This window comes from Neolamprologus multifasciatus, chromosome 10 (assembly GCF_963576455.1).
Source record: "Neolamprologus multifasciatus chromosome 10, fNeoMul1.2, whole genome shotgun sequence".
NCBI classification, from domain to species: Eukaryota; Metazoa; Chordata; class Actinopteri; order Cichliformes; family Cichlidae; genus Neolamprologus; species Neolamprologus multifasciatus.
The window spans coordinates 6,419,080-6,442,031 of NC_140448.1; the positions used below are offsets into that span (position 1 = coordinate 6,419,080).

Here is a 22,952-nt window from a genome sequence, read left to right on the forward strand (position 1 = left end):
CAGCCAGTGACCAAAGCAGCACTGTGCTGTTGTTAGAAAGACGTTACAGGCTAACATACATGAGCGGCACATTTTCAAATAAACTCGCTGCATTATGAGCGCAGTCACAGTTTACAATCTCAGCAGCGTGGTTGTAAATGATGCAGCAGTGGGCATGTTATTACATGTGGCTGTTATTGTCCTGTCACAGCTGCTAACTCGCTGAAGCTTCAGTGCTAACAAGCTTTAACCCACTGCTGTGCGCAGCTGTTGCATGTGTTGCATAGGGCTGGGCGATGTGGACCAAAAGTCATATATCGATATTTTTTAGCTGAATGTCTATGGAATATATATCTTTACATGTTTTTCTACACATAAAGGAAAAACAGAGTTCTTACTCAAAGCTACGTGTGCGAGATGTCACATGGACACTCAGCTGCAGATGCACTCGGATATAAATGATTGGTCTTTATTAAATAAAATACAGTAATGGTGTTTTTCAGCCTTGTGAAAGGATTTTCAGTGTCGGTGGCAACGTTGTAACCTTGAAGCCTGATGCTGTTGACAGATTAGTCTGGCACAAAATCAGGAAGACGTACGGTCGTTGGCGTGTTCTCACTACAGTTTGATTGTCATTTGATATCATATTTCTTTCTTATTTCAAATCAGCTGATTCAGTATTGCACTCATCAGTGTCCAGATGAAGCCTGTTTTTGAGCTGTACCACCTTGACGACATTAGCCTCGTTAGCCAGGTTGTGAGAGCATCCTGCCTCAGCTGTGTGGTCTGGAGACGGGCAGGTTTCAGTCCAGTCTTCCATGTATGGCTCACAGGTGCTGCTGGACCACATGTCATCAGTGAGACGCTTTGTTGAGCCGGGCAGCGAGCTTCTCGGTAACTTCAGTAAACATTGTTGGCAGTAACTCTCAGAGTATCTCTGACTGGGTAACTGGTGTTTCAGCAGCTGTATGAAGCTCTCCTGTTCCACAGTGGAGACCATGTCTTCAGCGATGGTCACTGCTTTAGTAATGTCCCTCCCCCTCCCATAATCCACGAGTGTGTGTGTTTTATAACGCCGTTTGCTTCAGGTGCAGGAGGCTGGGAGGACTCTGAGATACAGCACGCGCTTTATGGCGCTGTTGTAAATGGTGGAAAAGATGAGCAGTGCTCGAACCTTTTGTCAGGACGCTTTAATCTGCTGCTGACACTTTGAATCCAAACCATCTCCAAATATTCGACCAACCAGCTCCGCTTCAATAGCGACCGTGTCCATCCTGTCCAGGTGAAGCGATGGGGGACGAGAGAGCGGCTCCACAAGTATAATTATGACACAACATAAACGAGGTGGATATAAATAATATTGCCACGTCTTATATCTCGTATAAAAGTATAAAAGTCCTGTGGTTCAGGGGGTTGGGAAGCTCATCTTGTAACCGCAAAGTTGCCGGTTCGATTCCCAGCTCTCTCTGTCTCGGTCATTGTGTCCTTGGGCAAGACTCTTCACCTACCGCCTGCTGGTGTTGGTCAGAGGGGCCGATGGTGCGATATGTCAGTCGGCCCCAGAGCAGCTGTGGCTACATCTGTAGCTGCCTGTGAATGTGAGAGTGAATGAATAGTGATATTGTAAAGCTTTATATAAATGCAATCATCATTATTATAATTATTATTATATTGATATGTTTTAGAAACTCTATCGTCCAGTCCTGGTGCTGCACTTACAGACAGGCCACACCCACTCATGAATGCATGTCATGCAGAAAGTAACGGTGTGAATCCAGGCTGTCTTATTGCATATCAGACCTTATGTTTAAAAGCAGCATATTTGCAGATTTTGTTTCTGCAGCTACATTAAATCACAGTATGCTGGCTTTGCTGCACATGTGTTCCTAATATCTTGGCCACCTTTATTTCCTGTATCTCTCCTTTCTTCTGTTTCTCTTTCTTCAGTTTACAGTGTGTGTAAGTATCTGGCTTTTTCTCCATCTCTGTATTTGAAGCTGTTTGTGGACTCTTGGCAATTACTCGGCTTGTTTTCATGCTTTTATTTCCTCTACACAACATCCTGTCAGCTTTTCTTCAGCATTTGAAATTGAATATGTGTCATGACATTCATGTTAGGCCCCAAGCAGTCTGCTGGAGGCCCTGGAGCAGCACTTGGCGTCTTTAGAGGGAAAGAAAGTCAAAGATTCAACAGCAGCCAGCAGGTAGGTCTGTTTCCTGGTCCCTGCTAGCAGCGATTTGATGGCTCTGCACTGACTGAGATCACAAAGCATTATGCATGCTAGTCTTCTTCTTCTTCTCCTGTTTGTCCCGTGATTCAGAGCGAGCACCCTCTCCAGTGCCGTCTCTTCCCTGGCCAACACCGGCATGTCTTTCTCCAAAGTGGACGAGAGGGAAAAGCAGGCTGCCCTGGAGGAAGAGCAGGCTCGCCTCAAAGCCCTGAAAGTACGTTTCAGCCGCACTTCTTAGATTCTCTTCTCCTCGATGCACGTGAGGCCAGAGGAGCAACATCTGTAAGCACGTTGTGTAGATCTGACGTTGGGAGAAATTTGCTTTGGGTTCGTCTGCAGCAGCGACCCAGTTTGGTAGCTTTGCCTGTACTGGGAGTCTGGTGGTATACCAGTAGTAGTACCTTATTACCTGCTGAGGAAATTATTGTCTTATTATTAGTCATTCAGTCCTGGTTGTAGGGCTGCACGATTTAGCATAAAATGAGAATCACGATTCTCTCACGATTTTCTTTTCCAGTATAAATATTTATTGCACTTATTAACTGCACATCAACTTCGTAACAGTTGAGACTGAACATAAAAACAATAAATAAACATAAAAACAACAAATGTCTCGACACTGCGTGTATAGAGCAGGTAGAGCAACAATAGAAAAATAGTTGCAGCACTGTGTAGCGTTTGTCTAGGGTGTTGATCGTTTTCCTAAATCCCTCGTTTTGCACAGTGTTGATGGAGCCATATCTTTGGTCAGCTGATAAGTAATAGCCTCCGTAATTTCTTTGTGCCTGCGGGAGTTCGACGGGTATAGGGAAGCGCTGTATAAGGTTCCCGTTATTGATGTTTGGGTGGTTGACCGGGATGAATTTTCTCCTGTCACTTTCTCGTCATCCCTGACGTGCTCTCCGTTGTTTTTCCTGCTAATTTTAGCAGCCAGCTTCTGTATCACGTGGTATAAGGCTCCGCCCTCGTCATTTGTTGAGCAGGAAGAGTGAGCGCTTGTTTTCATGCAGATTACGTCCCGGATCAAAATGCGGTACAATCGTCGTCTTTTTTTCTTTTTTTTAAATTGTTGTCATTTGGAAATGAGATCACACATAAGTATGAATCGAGATCGCGATTTTCTAACGATTAATCGTGCAGCTCTACCTGGTTGTGTTTGTGATGGGGCGTCTTTGCCTTTTGAAATGTTTGAATCTCTGTGACTGTCAGCATCATGACACACAGCTGTAAAGGTATAATTAGGGTAACAGCAGGTAGATGTGCAAAAACAATTAGCAAAGAAAATATTATGTGTGTGACAAAAGAAATGATCTCAAACAAAACTAACAAATTAAATATTAACATTTGATTTTGTAATGTTAGAAAGTTCGTTCTGCAGGTGATATGGTTGCAGGTTTCAACAAGTGCACAAAAAATGATATTTTGTTTGTTTTTGTTTTGTTTCTGGTTGCTTATGACTTAATTAAAAAATACTTACACACAACAAAGTGTTATTGGGTGAAACAAACACCAAATTTAAAAAAGAAAGATCATTCTTGTTTCATCATCAAAAACATGTTTAAATTGTTTTGTTCCCATTTCGTCATCGTGATGTCGTTTATAGGGAGGACATGTGATGCATATCTGCGATGTTATAGGTTAGAAGTAGTTTGGCTCTCCTGGGCTGCTTCTCTCACATCCTTCAAAAGAAACCCTGCAAAGACAACTTGTTTGGATCCAGATTAGCTTATGTTGCTAACACTCACATGATGATTTCAGGAACAGCGTCTGAAAGAGCTCCAAAAGACCCCCACTACAGCGACCACAGACTCCTCCCCCGTCTCTCTGGATGGGACCATAGACTCCGCCCCTGTTCTTGACCCCTTCTCAACCACCACCTCGACCAGCAGGTGAGGACATAACCTGTCTCCTACTTTTATAACCAGGAAAATAACACAAACTGCACAAAATAATTTCTTACAATCACACACCATGAGGGGGGGGGGGGGGGTGATCCCCTAACGCCTTAATCGCAGTCAGGGGCTGGGCAGAGGGGAAGTTCATTACAAACTGGTACTAAAAGCCAACCAGCCCAAGAACCGCCCACCTCTTTGGTTTTTGGTCTTGGGAGGCAGAATTCGATGGATTTGAGTCACTTCTTTCTCAATCTGAGGGCCCACCTGCCCCCCATGTAGGACCCCAGATATTGTAACTCCATCCAGCCCCACACTTACTCAGGTGGGCCATGAAGCCCACCCACCACAAGGACTCCAGGACTATTCGCTGCATAGTCTTCATCACTATGGATGCTTGATCCAGATAGGTGGTGGCACATGCAGCTTTCGGATTGGTCCATGAGGCACTGGAAAGGGCTCCAAATAAGCCGAACGTATGACGAACTGCTACAGTCCACACGGTGTGGAGAAGACGAGGGAATCTGCCCTCGGTTTATTCCAGCATCGTGATCAAGCAGCACCTCACCCCTCCAGGAGCTCCTCGACTGCCACACTGTGACACCTCATTCACGCTGAGTCCACACTGTGAAGACACATCTTCCTTCACCACAGAGACGATGGGGCTACACCGCGCCCTGCGACTCTTCTGTTGTTGCCATCCCCAGCACAGCACCTGACTGTTTGTCTCTTATGGTCAGTGTGGTGCAACCAGGCCGGGACAGAACAAACCTGCAGAATGCTTTTGCAGCAACATCGCTCTTCATGTGCCATGGTCATCACAATGGAGACACAGAGTCAGTATCGGACGACCTGCCGTCACTGCTGAGCTCAGCACAGACAAGCACAACCCTACACAAGCCCCACTGACCAGCTGAACCTGCGCTGATCTGTTTCTGTCTCTAACTGCAGCCTTAACTCTGTACTTTCTGCCCCATATTTAATTTCTACTGGTGGTGAGGCATCTACAGCCCCATGGCTCCTTACTGGAGGACTGTATATCTCTCCTGGACCATGTGATGAAGGGCTGCTCTACCTCTGTACGTGGGCGTTCTCTGCAGTAGTGTCCGCCCACACTTCACCACTCCTGCCTCAAAGCTCATGCAGCTCCCAGTGAGCGGGGTGCGATGTCCGTAGCCTCTGGGGCTTGCAGACTGGTTAGTTGGTGCTCTGCTGGAGCTGGTTGAGTCTGGGACACGTGGCACCTCCTCAGGGCTTTGACCGGCTGACTCCCGCTCTAGCAGGACCCTGGCTGCGCTGACAGGTGCTCCTTGGCCAGCCTGATGTTGATGTCAAGGTTCTTCAGCTGGTTGCAGCCGACCCACTCCGCCGTTCCCGCTCCACGAATCGCTCCAGGAAGGCTGGGTTCAATTCCCTGGTTTCTCCATTCATGGGGCCGGGCTGTGAAGCCCTGTGACACATGTGAGGGGCTGACCCTCCAACTCCTCCAGCCTCCCTGGAACCAGTGGCGGTGTTCCTTCAGTAAAAGCCTCAGCTGATCTAGGATCAGGATGATAAACGCTGCCACCTGGGCCTCCCTGACAGCCGTCATGTGCCGGGTAGTTGTGTGCGACTGTAATAATGAATCCACCGATGGGTTTGTGGCTGATTCTTAGTGCTCGACTGAATGTTTGTTCTTTCTGTGCCTCAGCTCGCTTAGCTTGTTTTCTGCGGCTGCTCGTGCTCTTCACCGGGTCCCAGCATGCTTTGCAAATACGGAGACATGATTAGAACATGGGCGCCATCTGTGCTGGCCAGCCTTCCCCTCTTTGTTGTAGTTCGTCCAGGCGATGGACGCGTTGGTCAGTCTGGTCTTCTGTCTCTCAGAAGCTGATGTTTGTCCCTCTGGGATTCCTGCCAGTTCCTCTCAGTGCCTCAACCATGCATTGATCCATGTGCCTGTTTATCTTACCCAGCGTGATGCGTGACAGCAGCTGTGGTGCTGAGGAGGATTATTGTTGGTAGTTTGATGGGACAGGACTGTCCGGCCTTCAGCTAGCATCCTCGTCCCACAGCAGCTGGTTCATTTGTACCGTCAGCGTCTTTAGCCAATAGCAGTGAATCTTATCAGGGCTCGTCGTTCTCCAGCTCTTCTCACTGCAGACGTTTGTTAGATGTCTCTGTGATGGTTACAGGAAGGTTGATGGAGGGCGGGCCCTGACCCGGGCAGAGACAGAAACTCTCACAACTTCATACAATAAAACAATTTTAATATTGCATATCCCGTATATATTACCCCGTGACAGCGCGACAGTACACTTTAAATTCTGACTACACCCACACATCAGCTACACGTGCTGTTTTACTTTATCATTTTCAGAGTTTATTCTTATTTTACATGGTTGTTTAGCTGTGTGAAGAGTTGCAAAGTAAGAATTTCATTGCTCTGCATAACCACTTGTGCATATGGCAATAAACACACACACACACACAGTAAAACCCAGTTCCTGTTAAGAGCAGATGAAAAACAAAAACACCTCAGTTTTAACAGAAAATGTAACTCTTCCTCAGGAAGTGGAGGATTGTTTTTATTTATTTCATTAACTGGTTTTCCTGCTCGCTCTCTGCAGCACCTTCAGCGCAGCCAGTGACCTACTGGACCTCCAGCCGACCTTCCAGCAGCCTCTCTCCACCAACATATGGGGAGGTGAGGACACCTTTCTGCTCGGAAACACTTCAGCGTACACAGTCACCACATTAAGACATGTCACACAGTTATAAGTAGGGATGGGTATCGTTTAGGTTTTATCCGATACCAGTACCAAACCGGTACTTTTGAAACGGTGCCGGTGCTTAAACGGTGCTCAAACCGGTGCTTAAAGAATGAAGAACACAAACTTTGTCCAAAAACCTCTCATGTTCAGCTGTTTTTTTGTAAAAAGATAACAATGTTAGCCTTTTCTGCAGCTATGGGGCATATATGGTATCACTCTTGGCTGGAAGCAGCTTAAACAATGGAAAAAACACAAACTTTGTCCAAAAACCTCTCATGTTTAACTGTTTTCCACTTTTTCTTTGGTCATTTTAGCCTTTTTGTCCAGGGTGAAGGGAGTATCTGCCATCAAACAAGAAGACAGCTGCATGTAGCTATGATGGTGTTTGCTAGTTCACCTTACATGCATTAATGTAATAACGTGGTTAGCCTACTCAACGTAAATTACACACGAACAACATGAAGCTACTCACGCAGAGAAGAACGGCTGCTGCTGCATCATCCTCATCATTTCTGCTACACTGGCAGGGCTAGGGGCCAGGACTCTCCTCTTCGGGTTTTTGGGGGATGTTGCTAACTCCGGGTCGATAACAGGCACCACACCTGCAGTAGATGTGCTCGGTGTGAGGTCTCGCAGCAAGCTATCAAATACGGCGCATTTCTCGGCTTTTAAAAAAACACTATGCGTCGCCAGGTGTTTCATCAGATTTGAGGTGTTACCTCCTTTGACAGCATCACAGTATCAGCTTAAAGCACTTGTTGCAGCTGCTGAGTTTGCATCTTTTGCTGTGAAGTACAGCCAGACTTTGACCGCTTCACCTTGGGCATTTTAATCTGTAGCTCTGCTCTAAAAGAACGGACGTACCTGGACCCGCCTACTATCCTCGGAAACGTAAAATGATTGGCTAGAATCTAAAGTGTGTCACAGCTCAGGGGAAAAAAAAGCACCGAAATGTGCGCTGTTTTTCGGTCTGGTTACTACCGTTTATGTCAGAACTGGTACCCATCCCTAGTTATAAGCACACACTGTCCAACTATCCTGTACTGATATTCTGAACATCACCACTGGTGTGGCTCAGCACGTACAGCGGTGCACACATCTGTACAGCGGTGCACACATCTGTACGTCCTGACGTATACATCAGAGTGTGATTGTTAGAAAAATACTTTCAAACATTGAATGAATGTTTGAGTTTCAGTGGTTTAAAAGGCTTCTGTAGTAAAAGTGCTTTGAGTGCTCAGTTTGATACAAAAACTCCATAAGTGCAGTTTTTACCTTTGACCATGAATTTAGACGAGAGGAACTGAGAACAAGCTGAGAGTTCGTCTGTGATTTATAGAGTAAAACTCTTTGAGAATTGTCAGAATATTTTATTAATCCCTGAGATAATTATATGGGTCACATCGTCCTGATGCTCGATCATCCAGCTAAGTAAGTCCCCAAAAGTTGATCCTGTTCATCTGGACGTCTTCAGTCTCAGCTGACTGCAGGTTTATAAGCAGGACGTTTACATACTGACTGAAACCAGCACGACTGAAGGAGCCATGGGCTGGGAGGTCACCTTCATCATCATTATAAAAAATCAACAACCACTGATCAATGGCCATGAGTACCATTCACACAGAGTTGCTGCAATCACAGCAGGTTTCCGTTTCTCCCACTGAAAATGCTGAAAACGCTGAAAACACTGAAAACGCTGCGTCCAGGTGAACATGTATATGGGTTACAGTCGCTCAACAAAACGCTGAATCAGCATGCCGACATCACCACTGCTGCTGAAGTGAAACACAGCGAGGAGGATGTGGAGCACACTGTTGGTTTGTAAATGGAATCGATGGTAACATTAGTGGACACATGCAAGATTATTACAACTCAGGACGAAGAAGAAATCATGTTTTAAATGTTTTAAGCTTTTCAGATGTTTTGAGATGCATTTGTCTGTCATAGCGAGTCGCACAGACAAGAACATGACTGGAGCTCCCTAAACAGCAATAATTTATATAAAACTGCTTTTACAACCCTTGTGTTTGTAATTTGTCCTCCTGTGTGTCTGTGAGGTGACTGCCTGTTGCCTGTGCGAGAGACAGCTACAGTATATTTATCCTCATCAGGACTGCAGGGCAGCCTACCCCAGCTAGCATAGGGAAGAGGCAGCGCTACACTACGTTACCAAAAGCACCCATCCAGATATATTCATTCATGTGTTCACAAACACAGGTTTATAAAGTGCGTAAGCATCCAGACTGAAAGAACAGGATCTCAGGATCTGTGGTACCGTGACAGGATACCACCTGTGAAGTATTACAGAGTCAACTGTTCATGGTGTGGGAACTACATTATTATAGAAAGCTGCTTGGGGCTTGTTTCAGTTCTTTATTTCTAAACTATTACTTCACGAAGGTGATTACAGGCATTAATCAACACAATTTACAAGGAAAAACAAAACAAAACGAAAGAAAAAGGAAAAAGAGGGAAAAAAACAGTCGGGAGTGACCAGTTAGCTCGGTTGGTGGTTTCAAGCTTTGAAAAGAAGATTCGGCTCATGGGTATTGGCATATAGGACCCACTTATCCCAACACGAATGGAACCAACCCACCCTGTCATTGACATGAGCTGTTACCTCCTCCATCCTATAAATCTCTAGCGTAATATCCCACCATAATGACAAGGTCGGTATATCTTGCAGGGACCATTTCTTAGTTATACTTTTCTTACATGCAACACGTAAAGCTCTTAACAGACGTGTATCATATTTAGACCAGCTGCTTGGGGCTTAACGTGATGCATATCCTACTCCTTTTTGAACATGTGCAGTTATTTATGATGATCTTGTTTATTTTTAGAGGTCAAACTATAAACTAAAAATCATGAATTTCACACCCGAGCCTCAACTCTCGCGGCCTGGTACCAAACATGGACCGGTGCCGGCCCGGGGGTCGGGGACCGCTGCTGTAGGAGATGCCTGGAGCGGCTTGTTGGTGCTCTCACTGTTCTTTCATTGGTGTATTTTTCCTGATCTCATATCTTCATCGTCTTCTCTTATTGCATGTGTGCTGTTGCTGCTGTGAGTCAGACTCTTTCTGTGGGCCGTGCCCGTCCAGCACCGCTGCTCTGTTCCACTCTGAGCCTGCTGCAGCTGGTCTGTTCACAGGTAAGCTCAGCCTGTTACAGTGTGACAGCTCACTCGTTCATCCTGAGACATTTATCCAAGAAACTCATGTGTCAGCTGGTAATTGCACAATATAAGAAATGTAAAGAAATGTAAAGTTTGGGTGGGCAATGTGATTTTGGACTACTGGACAACATTTCAGTGCGCTGTGATTAAAGTAATATGAGATGAACGAGACTCCTCCTCCTCCCCTGGGCTCTGCTTTGGGGCTTTAATCTGTGATGACAAGTAGATGCACTCCAGTGAAACACTATAAATAGCACAGTAACAGCGAGTATGATGAAGTGTGGAAAATTCAGAGCAGGGTTAGAATCCGCTGTGAGCCCAAACGTGATATTAACACATGTGCATTAATGTATTAGTACTTTTAAACTGTCAGTATGACAGTTGTGCATGTATATGTGGGTCACCAGTTGGAATCATTAATGTTTGGACTCTGATAGAGTTTAGTGTTTTTCCTCAGCAGGGTTCACGGCCTCCCCGGCTCCTCAGCAGCCACAGAAGCTGCGAGGCATCAATGCAGAATTTGACTCGGTGTTTGGCAACAACACTAATGCCAACAACTTGGATTCCACAGGTGAGTTTTGTATCATCTGGAGAGAATTTCATGTCAGTAGTGCCTTTAGAAATATAAATCTGTGATGTCTGCAGTACGTATCTTACCTGCTGGGTATTCTGTGGACAATGAAACTGATCTTTGCTATTAAGATTGTCCTAAAATCTCAGTGGGTAATGTTGTAGAATCAGTGAGTGATCAAGTTTTTGGTGGAAATATTTTTCCCTGCTTAGACAAATGAGAGAGATCAGTTTCATGTTTCTTTTTAATGGGAGAATCACATTTTTACCATGACATGAGTTCACTGTGCTCATTACAGTAGAGTAACGACTTCAGACAGGACTTGGTGAAAATGTGACACAAATGTCGACTTTTGTGTCGTGTGCTGCTGTCGTAAACATGTTGACCTGTAGCGTGTGTGCTGTCTGTGTTTTACATCAAAAATGAAAAGCAACATGTACGTTGTAACCAGTGGTGCAGTGTCATTGCTGTAACTAGAAGCACTGGTCCCAGTATTGAACCACGTGCCACTGCGACGGGCATTTGATGAGGTTAATAACTACTCACACTAAGCCTCAGCTTTACCAGTTTGTCATCATTAATGTGTCAAGAATAATGTTTGTAAATTGAATCGTTTTCACCCTCGTTGTGCTCACGACCTCCACCATCACCCCATCCTTCCTTTCCCCGTCCTGGGTCAAACACCCGTCCTGGGTCAAACACCCGTCCTGGGCTGTGCATGTGTGGGTGAGTTGGATCAACACATTATTCTGTCTTGATCATTTTTAAGGTCCCTGCTTCTTGCCTCATCCTGACTCAGCGCCCTCTCTCTTTCTGTGTGCACCTCGTGTCTTTGCTTTACTGTGTCATCGTTACCTGTTCTTGGCCCCCCAACCTGTCAACCCTCCCTTACCTTCCTTTCCCTTTGTCCTGCCCCAATTTGATTAAGATGTTTTAGGTGGCATCCTCAAACCTACAGTGGCATCCTCACCACATCAGCGCATGGCTTTAAACAGCCAGCAGCCCCACCCCAAGCTGGTATGTGATGATCTGGATTCGTCGCTCGCTAATCTTGTTGGCAGTAAGTTTTTCTCCTTTTACGTTTGCTTGTTTTCCCCCAAGAATTCAGAATATATTAAATTACACACATTGCTGTAAAGATCAGTGTATCCAACCCAGATAAAGAGTGAAAGATGTTTTTCTAATATCAGTTATCCTACTGTTGTGACTCATACTGGATGATGCTGGATGAATATAAATACCTCGTACATATATTGTAGATACATTAGCTATGTTTCCTCTGCTTGTTCTTCTGCACTGTTCCCAGCTCAAGCTCACATTTACAGTCTTAACTGATCTTAACTCGGCTCCTGAGACTTTTCCAGAAGTCCAAATTTTCAGTGTTGGACACGTTTGTCTCTGGATGTTTTCTGAACTTGTCAGATTGTTAGTGAGGAAAAACAAATGCTTTTACTTTGACAGGGTTTTTGTGTCACTGTTATTATTGGCAGCAGCCATAGTAGCAGCAGTTAGGGGTGGGCGATAGAAACGATATAAATTTGGCCAACGATAGAGATTTTGACTATACCGCTTTATCGCGATAGAGCATGTTGATGACGTCATCAAATTGCGCCTTTGGTCGAAAGCATCGCAGCGGCTAAAACCATTATCATCTGCAAATTATGGCGACAGTCACAGCAAAGAGATGAAGCACTTTTGAAATATGGGGAAAGCCAAAAACTTCGCTTCCTCCACTTCCGTAACATTGATTCATTAATGTTGAATTCTCTCACAGCTGCTCTGTTCCCATGTTGTTGCAGTATATTAATGACTAACCTCGTATTGTGGATGAATGATCTCAGTTGTTCTCCTGACTGAAGTTTGGTCCGTGTATAGCATCCTGCTATGCGATTGCATTTGTCTCTAACCACCAGGAACCCTCACGTTAACTTTTATCCAGTGGAAAAAAGTTGTCGTTCATCCTCCAGCTTCACTGTGCTAATGTTATGCTAACATAGCTGTGTAGCTAGCAATCACGTAGCACAACATTATATACCAGCTAGCCCAACTTCAGTAACCCTACAAACGTCACTGCTGTTTAGTTTTCTGTCTTCATTTATGTTGGAAGTGACAGCAGAGCTGTACGTTTGAATTCTTTCAGAAATCTCTCAGTCAGAACATGCTATGAAATGTTTAGGTGGAAGCTAGCGAGCTAACTTCCTGCTAACTTCTAACGCTGTTAAATTTAATAAATCCTGTTTTCATGGATGTAAAACTTAATTGTTACACCTGATAAAGCAGCAACGCTGATGATTTTATTAAAGATGAAAGAATTTAGACCGTTTTTAACTCAGTATTTGTTTGACTTTTTGAGAAAATTAAAGGATTGCAAGTGTGCCTTATAGTGTGGAAAATACGTTATACAGAAGAAAAGAATATATTGTGATATATATCGTTACCGTACATGCTTCAAATTATATCACGATATGAATTTTAGGCCATATCGCCCAGCCCTAGCAGCAGTATACCTAAAAATATGTCAGTTTAGACCACAGGTGTAAAAGTAGCACACCACACACAGATCACTTTACCTCTGGGTCAAATCTGATCAGCCAGGTCTTTGCTATGTTCACTCCTTACATTTCCTTTTAGCTGTACTTTCCCCCTTTTTTAAGTTAAAGTATGTACTTGTAAAGGTTTGAAGACTGTAACATCAGCTTTTCCCCATAAAAACTATTTAAAAACAAATAGATGAATAAAATGGTTTCATGCTATACATTCATTATTTGACTGTTTTCTTCAGATCTTGGGATTGGGAACGGCAGAGCGAAGAAGTAAGTGCACTTCAGTCGTGTTGAACTTAACTTCCTGGTAATGCTGATAAACCTGACGAGCTCTTTCTCTCTATAGCGATCTTCACTGGAATCAGTCGGATGAGAAGAAGCTGACTGGAGGAACCAACTGGCTGCCCAACACAGCTCCTTCCACCACCTGGAACCCTGCAACCATGGTGAGGCTGCTGCTCCTGCTCAACCTGCATCACATGTTTGAATGGCTTCGTTATAAAGAGGTGACAGTAGAATAAGCCAAAAGAAAGGAAATGGATGGATGTGCTGGAGAGGAACAACCTGGTATTTACCAACTGATGTCGTGAAGAAAGGAGCCAATAAACTGAGTGCTGACGGACCAGGAGCTCGTTGTTGTGACATCGTTGATAAAATCTACTTATAGCTGTTCATCAAACTGTGATGGTCTGGATCAGATTATTGCATACGAGCACGCACAACCAGTACACACTCAGACACACACTGACACACACTCAGACACACTCTGACACACTCAGACACACTCTGACACACTCAGACACACACTGACACACACTGACACACACTCAGACACACACTCTGACACACTCTGACACACTCAGACACACACTCAGACACACACTGACACACACTGACACACACTGACACACACTCTGACACACTCTGACACACTCAGACACACACTGACACACACTCTGACACACTCTGACACACTCAGACACACACTGACACACACTCTGACACACTCAGACACACTCAGACACACTCTGACACACTCGGACACACACTGACACACACTCTGACACACTCTGACACACACTCAGACACACTGACACACACTGACACACACTCAGACACACTCAGACACACTGACACACACTGACACACACTCAGACACACTCAGACACACTGACACACACTCAGACACACTCAGACACACTGACACACACTGACACACACTCAGACACACTGACACACACTCAGACACACTGACACACACTGACACACACTGACACACACTCAGACACACACTGACACACACTGACACACACTCAGACACACTCAGACACACTCTGACACACTCAGACACACACTGACACACACTCTGACACACTCTGACACACTCTGACACACACTCAGACACACTCAGACACACTGACACACACTGACACACACTCAGACACACTCAGACACACTGACACACACTGACACACACTCAGACACACACTGACACACACTCAGACACACTCAGACACACTGACACACACTGACACACTGACACACACTCAGACACACACTGACACACACTGACACACACTCAGACACACTGACACACACTCAGACACACTCAGACACACACTGACACACACTCAGACACACTCAGACACACTGACACACACTCAGACACACACTGACACACACTGACACACTGACACACACTCAGACACACACTGACACACACTGACACACTGACACACACTCAGACACACACTGACACACACTCAGACACACACTGACACACACTCTGACACACTCTGACACACTCAGACACACACTGACACACACTCTGACACACTCTGACACACTCAGACACACACTGACACACACTGACACACACTCTGACACACTGACACACACTCAAGACACACACTGACACACACTGACACACTGACACACACTCAGACACACACTGACACACACTGACACACTGACACACACTCAGACACACACTGACACACACTCAGACACACACTGACACACACTCTGACACACACTGACACACACTGACACACACTCTGACACACACTCTGACACACTCTGACACACTCTGACACACACTGACACACACTCTGACACACTCAGACACACTCAGACACACTCTGACACACACTCAGACACACTGACACACACTGACACACACTCAGACACACACTGACACACACTGACACACACTCTGACACACTCAGACACACTCAGACACACTGACACACACTCAGACACACACTGACACACACTGACACACTCAGACACACTCAGACACACTCTGACACACTCAGACACACACTGACACACACTGACACACACTCTGACACACTCTGACACACACTGACACACACTGACACACACTCTGACACACTCTGACACACTCAGACACACTCTGACACACTCTGACACACTCAGACACACACTGACACACACTCTGACACACTCTGACACACTCTGACACACACTGACACACACTCAGACACACTGACACACACTGACACACACTCAGACACACTCAGACACACACTCAGACACACACTGACACACACTGACACACACTCTGACACACTCTGACACACACTGACACACACTCAGACACACTGACACACACTGACACACACTCAGACACACTGACACACACTGACACACACTGACACACACTCAGACACACACTGACACACACTCAGACACACTCAGACACACTGACACACACTGACACACACTCAGACACACACTGACACACACTCAGACACACACTGACACACACTGACACACACTGACACACACTCAGACACACTCAGACACACTGACACACACTGACACACACTCAGACACACTCAGACACACACTGACACACACTCAGACACACTCAGACACACTGACACACACTGACACACACTCAGACACACACTGACACACACTCAGACACACTCAGACACACTGACACACACTCAGACACACTCAGACACACACTGACACACACTGACACACACTCAGACACACTCAGACACACTGACACACACTGACACACACTCAGACACACACTCAGACACACACTGACACACACTGACACACACTGACACACACTCAGACACACACTGACACACACTGACACACACTCAGACACACTCAGACACACACTGACACACACTGACACACACTCAGACACACTCAGACACACTGACACACACCATCATATGTGATGTTTGTGGCGACACAGAAAATCAACGTTTTAGTTCCTGTAACGGAGAATAAAGCGTAACTGTTCGATAGAATAAAATCAGCAGCTCAGCCTGGTGAGTTCATGCACTGTGCTCAGCTGTGTCCTGCTTCATGTGCTTCAGGCTCCAGCATGCATTTGTAATAAGCCAGTTTTCCTAAATCACCTTAAATATTTGTCAACGTCATCAGTAATATATGTGAGACGGATCAGTGTGAAGTGAGCGACTGTCTGTGCTGGACGAGGACTTCACTGCCTGCTGATGTCCTCGTTACAGAGAGATGATCATCTGTTTGTGTCTTACTGCAGGCGCCATCTGCTGTGGCGTTCCCTGCAGCCACACCAGCGGGCATGTTGGCATACGCAATGGTAAGTCTGCTGCTCGCACACTTTGAGGCAGGGACCATTTCACAGTAATGACTGTGAGTCTGAGGTGAGAATTTATCGTCTCATTGAAGATGATTTTAGTGCTTTTATCTTTTTCCTAGAGGGAAGAAATCTGTGAAAATGTGAGGACAGCTGGCTTTGTTTATCAGAGTCGATTAATTTACATGATGACTGGATGAAGGAATGTAAATTAATACATATCATTTATTTTCCCCATCAGCCTCCCCGAATGGGCTCCATGATGATCACACAGCCTGCTATGATGTATACTCAGCCTGTGATGAGGTCACCCAACCCCTTTGGGCCCAATCCTGGTGCTCAGGTAACTGATGTCAGTGTCCACAACGTTACTATAATTATTAAGTTCAAGAGGTCGATTAAGCAGAGCGGGTTGTAGTCAACACGTGGCTGGACTAGTTTGCCACGTCTCCTTTAAACCATGATGGAAGCACAGACGTGCTACATGCGCTGCAGTTTGTTTGTACTTTAGCTGCAAAAACATACAAAAGGGAAAAAGTCTTCAGGTAATTTTGCGATGCGTTATTTGTTTGTTGTTTCTCAGACTGAATCACTTCAGTGACTGACACTGAGCATGCTGCATGGCTGTATTTTCATTAAGTTATTGGTGATTATAATGCATGGCTCACACACATATAAGCTTTTTGTTGCATTACACCATCTGAACATAAATCTTCTTAAATCCTGTGTCCAGGTAGGAGCAGGTGTAACATCCACTCCCACAGTGGACCCTACATGTTAATCTTTCCACAGTGTTCACCAGTAAAAGCAGGTGAATCCTTCTGCACTCACATCGCTGTTCGGATGTGTTTTTATTAAATTCTGCTCTGTTCTTGTTTCACGTCCTTCCAGATGCAGTTCATGTAACCAGCCAGAGGGGGCGTCGTTCACATCTGAGGATGATTCACAGCAGAGTCGATTATCCAGGCAAACTTCCTGTTTGCCTCTAATGAACTCTGAGAACGAACGGCTCAGAAAAAGACGTCTTGAATAAGATCTCAGTGACTTGGAGCGGCTGTTGTGCCTCTCTGATTAAATCCAAGTCGTAAAAGGAGAGAATCGTGCTTGCTGCCATTTCAAATCATGCAAACGGGACATTTCCTGACCATGTCTTTGATTAAGAGAAACTCGACCTCCATAGGAAGAGCTTTTTGATATCACTGCTTTATCTGCGGGGAAAATCACGCTGCTTTGTGGCCACGCCTCCTGCTGTTTGATTTGTCTGTTTCGTTCTCCTGTCCAGGCGAGGCTGGGAGAGTCGATTCTTTCAATGATCGTTTATGAGTAACCTCTTTAAGCATCATGTTAGCAAAACAAGCAAACTCCTGTTATGATATCTTGTTTGCAGTAGACATTCCTTGTGTGTTTGTATTTATTTATAATTCCCACAGACTAAAAACAAAAACTCTCTGACCTCCTGTTAGGGAGCGTCTTCAGGTTCATCATTATTCTTGATTGAATTGGATTTTGTGTGATTGAGATTATTTAAAAAACAAAAGAAGTTAATATAAAGAGATGTTTGATGGCACTAAATCGTCTTTGTATTCTGGTTGTGTGGCTCAGAGACACTGAGATGTTAACGTGATCATTCATTAGTACCAGCTAGGGATGGGTATTGATAAGATTTTCACGATTCCGATTCCATTTTCGATTCTGTTTAACGATTCGATTCTTTATCGATTCTCTTATCGATTATTTTTTTTTAAAAAAAGGAGAACACTAAGGTCGATTAGCTTAGATCTTTGTTTTATATCTTCTCTTTGAACAAGATAGAAATTTAGGAGTAACATGGCCTTACAAACCCAACAGTGAGATCTTAACAGATCCAACCTACGGCTCTTCAATGGGGTGTCACAGGGTCCCCAGGAAAAAAAATTGTGAATGTAAAATAATAAAATAAATATTCTTCTGTAGCAATTACACAAGAATATCCAATAATGTCCCTGCCTACAATTAAACACATTCACTTACCGAAAATCGGGGGCATCTGCTGTGGCAAATGGGTGCAAGCCTTTGACCACAAACTTAGTCACTGCTCGGTGACATTCGTCTATCCTGGCCTGAAAGGAGACGCTACGGTAGACTGCAGCAAGAACTGCCAGCATCTGAGCCAGACTCTGTCTGTCTCTCTCATCATGGTCACCTAAATGCACAGTAATGGCAGGTTTTGTAATGAGGCAGATCGCGCTAACATAATCTGCACTGTTAGTTGATTATTTACCTGCCGTATTAACGGGAGAGGACGTGCAAACGTTACCGCTGCTGCTGGGTTGAGATTCACGAGTCCGGAGCGGAATTAAAAACACGACATTTATTTAAGGTCATCGCGTGTTTGTGAGCAAATGCTTTTGCATATTCGTAGTGTTTCCTTCCTTAAATGAAATATCTACTTTGCAAGTATTGCAAGTTGCCCTGTTGTCATCCGTTCTCGTAAAGTATAACCAAACTTTTTAGCGTTTGAGCCGCCATGTTTCCTGCCAGGTAAATGACGCTCCGCAACGTGGTGACGTCATTCGGGGCGACTGGAATCGATAAGGGAATTGTTTGCAAAAATGGCAAACGATTCCAAGGAATTGAAACAGTGGGAACCGGTTCTCAACACCCATCCCTAGTACCAGCAAACCACTGGACTCAGTTTCTACGAGTCTGCTGTTTGACCATCATTCTGCATGTAGTCATCAGGACAGTGTTGCACTGAAAACTCATTTATGCTTTTGATGCTTGACATTTACTCTTACAGGTGTGTGTGTGTGGGGCAGGTGTGTGTGTGGGTGGAGACATAGGAGAGCAGCTGTTGATCAGTGCTCTGTGTATGTAGACGTCATGCTGCCAGTCACAGGATGGGTGGTTGCAGGTATGAAAGACTGTTTAAACATGACTGCATTAGCTTTGTCACTCAGATTATAAAGTACACATTTCCACACTTGTGCGGCTTCTCTGTCGTCTTTGTCCCGTTTTGAGCTCCCGCTAATGTTCCAGTTCATTCACTGTGTCCAACAGTGATGCTGCAGAGCTGCATTAATGTGATTGGACAGGAGCGTTGACTGGTTCTTATACAGCGCTCGTCTACTCTGAGAACTCACTTTACACAAAACGCCTCATTCACACGAGCTCTTTCTATCCAACATTCAGACTTAAAATGAACAAATACTGGGAACAAACAAACTAATGGTTTATCAACACATGGTGCATCATAACAGGAAGTGATTTGTGATCCTTTACAGAGAATATAAATGAATAGTAGGGGTGGGGAAATGGATACTGTGTAGCATGGTGATATTTTGTTTGCTAATAATGTATGGATACAGGGACAGCAGAAATCGATACTTTGTTACAAAAAGGTTTTTGTGCTCTGACTTCAGAGCATGTTGATCCTTTTTCTGAGCAACAATCCTGACATTCCTTCACTGTCCAAATGTGACAGTTTACTTATTTTAATTTAAGACATGTTTTATTTTAATTAAGTTTAAAACTTTTTTATTTAATGTAAAATTATATTTTGTTTTAATTTACTTTCAAATTCTTCAGTTGCTGAAGGGGCTGCATAGTTTTCATAAACTGCATAGTTCAGAATAGCTATAATTGTACCAGATGGTTGATTCAGTTAAGTTGGACTAGACTGTAATACAAACCGTTCAGTTTGTCAACAATCAAACTGAAATGAGAGAAAGACTGAGTGTGAGACTTTGATATGAGATAAAATGAATATTGATAAAGTTTACCTTTATGTACAGAATCTGAATATCGCAAAATATTTTAATAAATTGCAATAATATCGTATCGTGGGATGTATGGTGATTCCCACCTCTAATTAATAGGGTCTATAGGAAAATGTGATCTCTTTTGAGTAATAGTAATGGGGTTTTAATGACATTAGGGCAAATTGAGATATATATATATATATATATATATATTCTTGCCTAATGGCAGCTGAGATGATATCGTGTGTGAGAGCAAGAGTCAGAATTTGTAGGCGCTGAGCTTGTGCAGAGTTTAGCCTTCATGGCTGTGGTGGCGTCTGCTGCTGAACCACAGGTGCAGCATCTCAGCACACAGACCTCGAACGCTGCATCCTGCTTGGCAGAGCAGCTCCATTAGTAATAAGAAGAGTCTTTGTTTTCCTGCCACTTCCTCTGAGTCGAGCTGCAGCAGCAGAAAGATCCGTGTGTGTTTGTAAGACACTGACTTTCATGATAAATTTAATATGAGCCTTACATAGATGGTGACCCTTATTTCATTTCCCCTGTTCTTTAAAAATGTGTCCTGATATATCGGGCGTGCCAGATGGATGATGATCTTCAGTGAAAGAGGATTTATTTCTGAGGCAAAATCACGTGTTTAAAGACGTTTTAGGTCAAGAATCTGTAGGGCCTCGACCCCTATACAGGAAGTTTGGTTTGGCTCTCTGATTTTAAAACAAAGGTGCTAATTTCGGGTCCTGTGGGTCTTCCCCAGTAGGGAATGCACAGTCTGAATGGAGCCGGTGTGGGTGAAGGGATTCACCCAGTACCAACACTGATGAAATAAGCAAAAATCTGAGTAACCTTGCAGGTCAAATCCTATCAGTCCCACTTGTTAACGTAGCTCACCTACTGATCGTGGCACTTTAATTTCTGGGTTGATTTTAGAGGCCTCGATAGTAGTAGGTCTCTAGGAAATGTTATAATTAAAGTGCTAGAATAACCTCAAGATCAGTTTGCACTAGTAAAGAAGAACACTCAGATTATTACCTTTTACTATTCACAAAAGGTTAAATATCCACAATTTAGACTAATTGCAAAAAATGAACCGCCTCCAAAATCAGCTCCTCTGACCTAATGCTGACTTTGATGCTCTTATATTGAAACAATGATTTTAAAACACTTACATTAAATGGTAGCAATTGTATACAGCGTGTCTGTCTCCCAAAACCAAACTGAACTGGTTCCCTACAACAGAGCTTCCCAAAGTGTGAGGCCCGCCCCCTAGGGGGGGCACAGAGCTATTGCGGGGGGGGGGGGGGGGGGGGGTATGAAAAGGGAAAAAAACCAAAACGCTTGGACATTGGTAGCACGGGGCACCACACAAACGCAAAGCAGGAGATGAAGCATCGCTGAATATGTTTCCAAACCAACTTCATTCTGAGCCAAAGACTAGAAAATATGGTGAAGCAAATCTTCCCTTTGGCTTCACCTGCACAGGTGCAGAGGTAGGTCTCCCTGCAGGATTGGTTTCCCCTTCATCAGGAGCAGCGCTGGGCTGTTTAAATCACGGACAAACAGGATCCCACATTCGTGATTTTTAGTTCACAAACACTTGTTGTAATGACTAACTACTCCTGACATGTTGGAGATGTTTGATCTTTATACAGTAAAGTTACAGCGGGATACAAATAACATCAGGCTGATCCTGCTACGATTTGTTCCCTTGGTTCAAATCACAGACAAACAGCATCCAACAGTTGTTTATGTTTTTAAACCCATTTTGCACAGAGAGGCATTTTTGAAAAATGTATTGATGCAATGTTGAAGATTATTACACAGGAAAAAAACAACTACAATAAAATAATCACAGCGTGACGCCTCTGCCTTTGTAAATGGAGGGACAGTAACTGTGTGTAAAACCTGCAGACAGTCAGATTAACAGTATTTTGTCTCTATCATTCTGCAATTCATCTCCTGTAAACAATAACGTGGCCACAGCGTGACGTGAAAAAGGCACATACCTTTGACGTTGTGTGATGAACTCTGTATTCCTCGTCCACACGTAAACACAAAAAAGGAGTTTTAAAAAATCTCAGTTTTCGGTGATTTGAAACGCCGTTTACGTGGACGAAACAGCTGCGTGTTCAAAAATACTCGTGTAGGTGTGGACGCAGCGTAAAAGAGTTAGTAGTTTATTTTCTTACTGCCTGTAATTTATTGCAGATTACTTGTATTTGCTTAATTGTTTACTAAATGTTTGAGGTGTGAAATAAACTGCAATGGAGCAAAATATGTGTGTGTGGTTGGAGGATGTGTTCGTGAGTGCACGCGGGCGTGAGGGCGCGAACATTTTTCTTGTAAAACAAAGGGGGGCCCAGCAAAAAAAGTTTGGGAACCACTGCCGTAGAAGATGGCCTGAAAACTGAAGCATGAATGCCAACAGCACATGTTGGCATTCATGCTTCCATTAAGC

The 22,952-nt window shown here is 44.3% G+C and overlaps 1 protein-coding gene across 7 annotated transcripts in view; it reads left to right on the forward strand.

Moving 5' to 3' along the window:
- LOC146509468 (phosphatidylinositol-binding clathrin assembly protein-like) overlaps positions 1-19,719 on the forward strand; it is a 35,387-nt gene extending 15,668 nt beyond the window's left edge. The window contains exons 10-23 of one of the 7 annotated variants that reach the window (XM_085175850.1): positions 1,927-1,938; positions 2,098-2,183; positions 2,301-2,424; positions 3,969-4,099; positions 6,712-6,788; positions 9,929-10,006; positions 10,488-10,601; positions 11,560-11,661; positions 13,384-13,414; positions 13,491-13,590; positions 16,701-16,760; positions 16,999-17,100; positions 17,341-17,403; positions 17,649-19,719. In XM_085175850.1, the coding sequence (XP_085031976.1) occupies positions 1,927-1,938; positions 2,098-2,183; positions 2,301-2,424; positions 3,969-4,099; positions 6,712-6,788; positions 9,929-10,006; positions 10,488-10,601; positions 11,560-11,661; positions 13,384-13,414; positions 13,491-13,590; positions 16,701-16,760; positions 16,999-17,100; positions 17,341-17,358 (1,035 nt within the window). In that variant the 3' untranslated portion in view covers positions 17,359-17,403; positions 17,649-19,719. Of the gene's footprint in view, positions 1-1,926; positions 1,939-2,097; positions 2,184-2,300; positions 2,425-3,968; positions 4,100-6,711; positions 6,789-9,928; positions 10,007-10,467; positions 10,602-11,529; positions 11,662-13,383; positions 13,419-13,490; positions 13,591-16,700; positions 16,761-16,998; positions 17,101-17,340; positions 17,404-17,648 lie in introns of those variants that run through there. The other 6 variants (XM_085175851.1, XM_085175848.1, XM_085175849.1 and 3 more) reach the window with 6 other exon arrangements.
- The last annotated feature ends 3,233 nt before the right edge of the window (positions 19,720-22,952 follow it).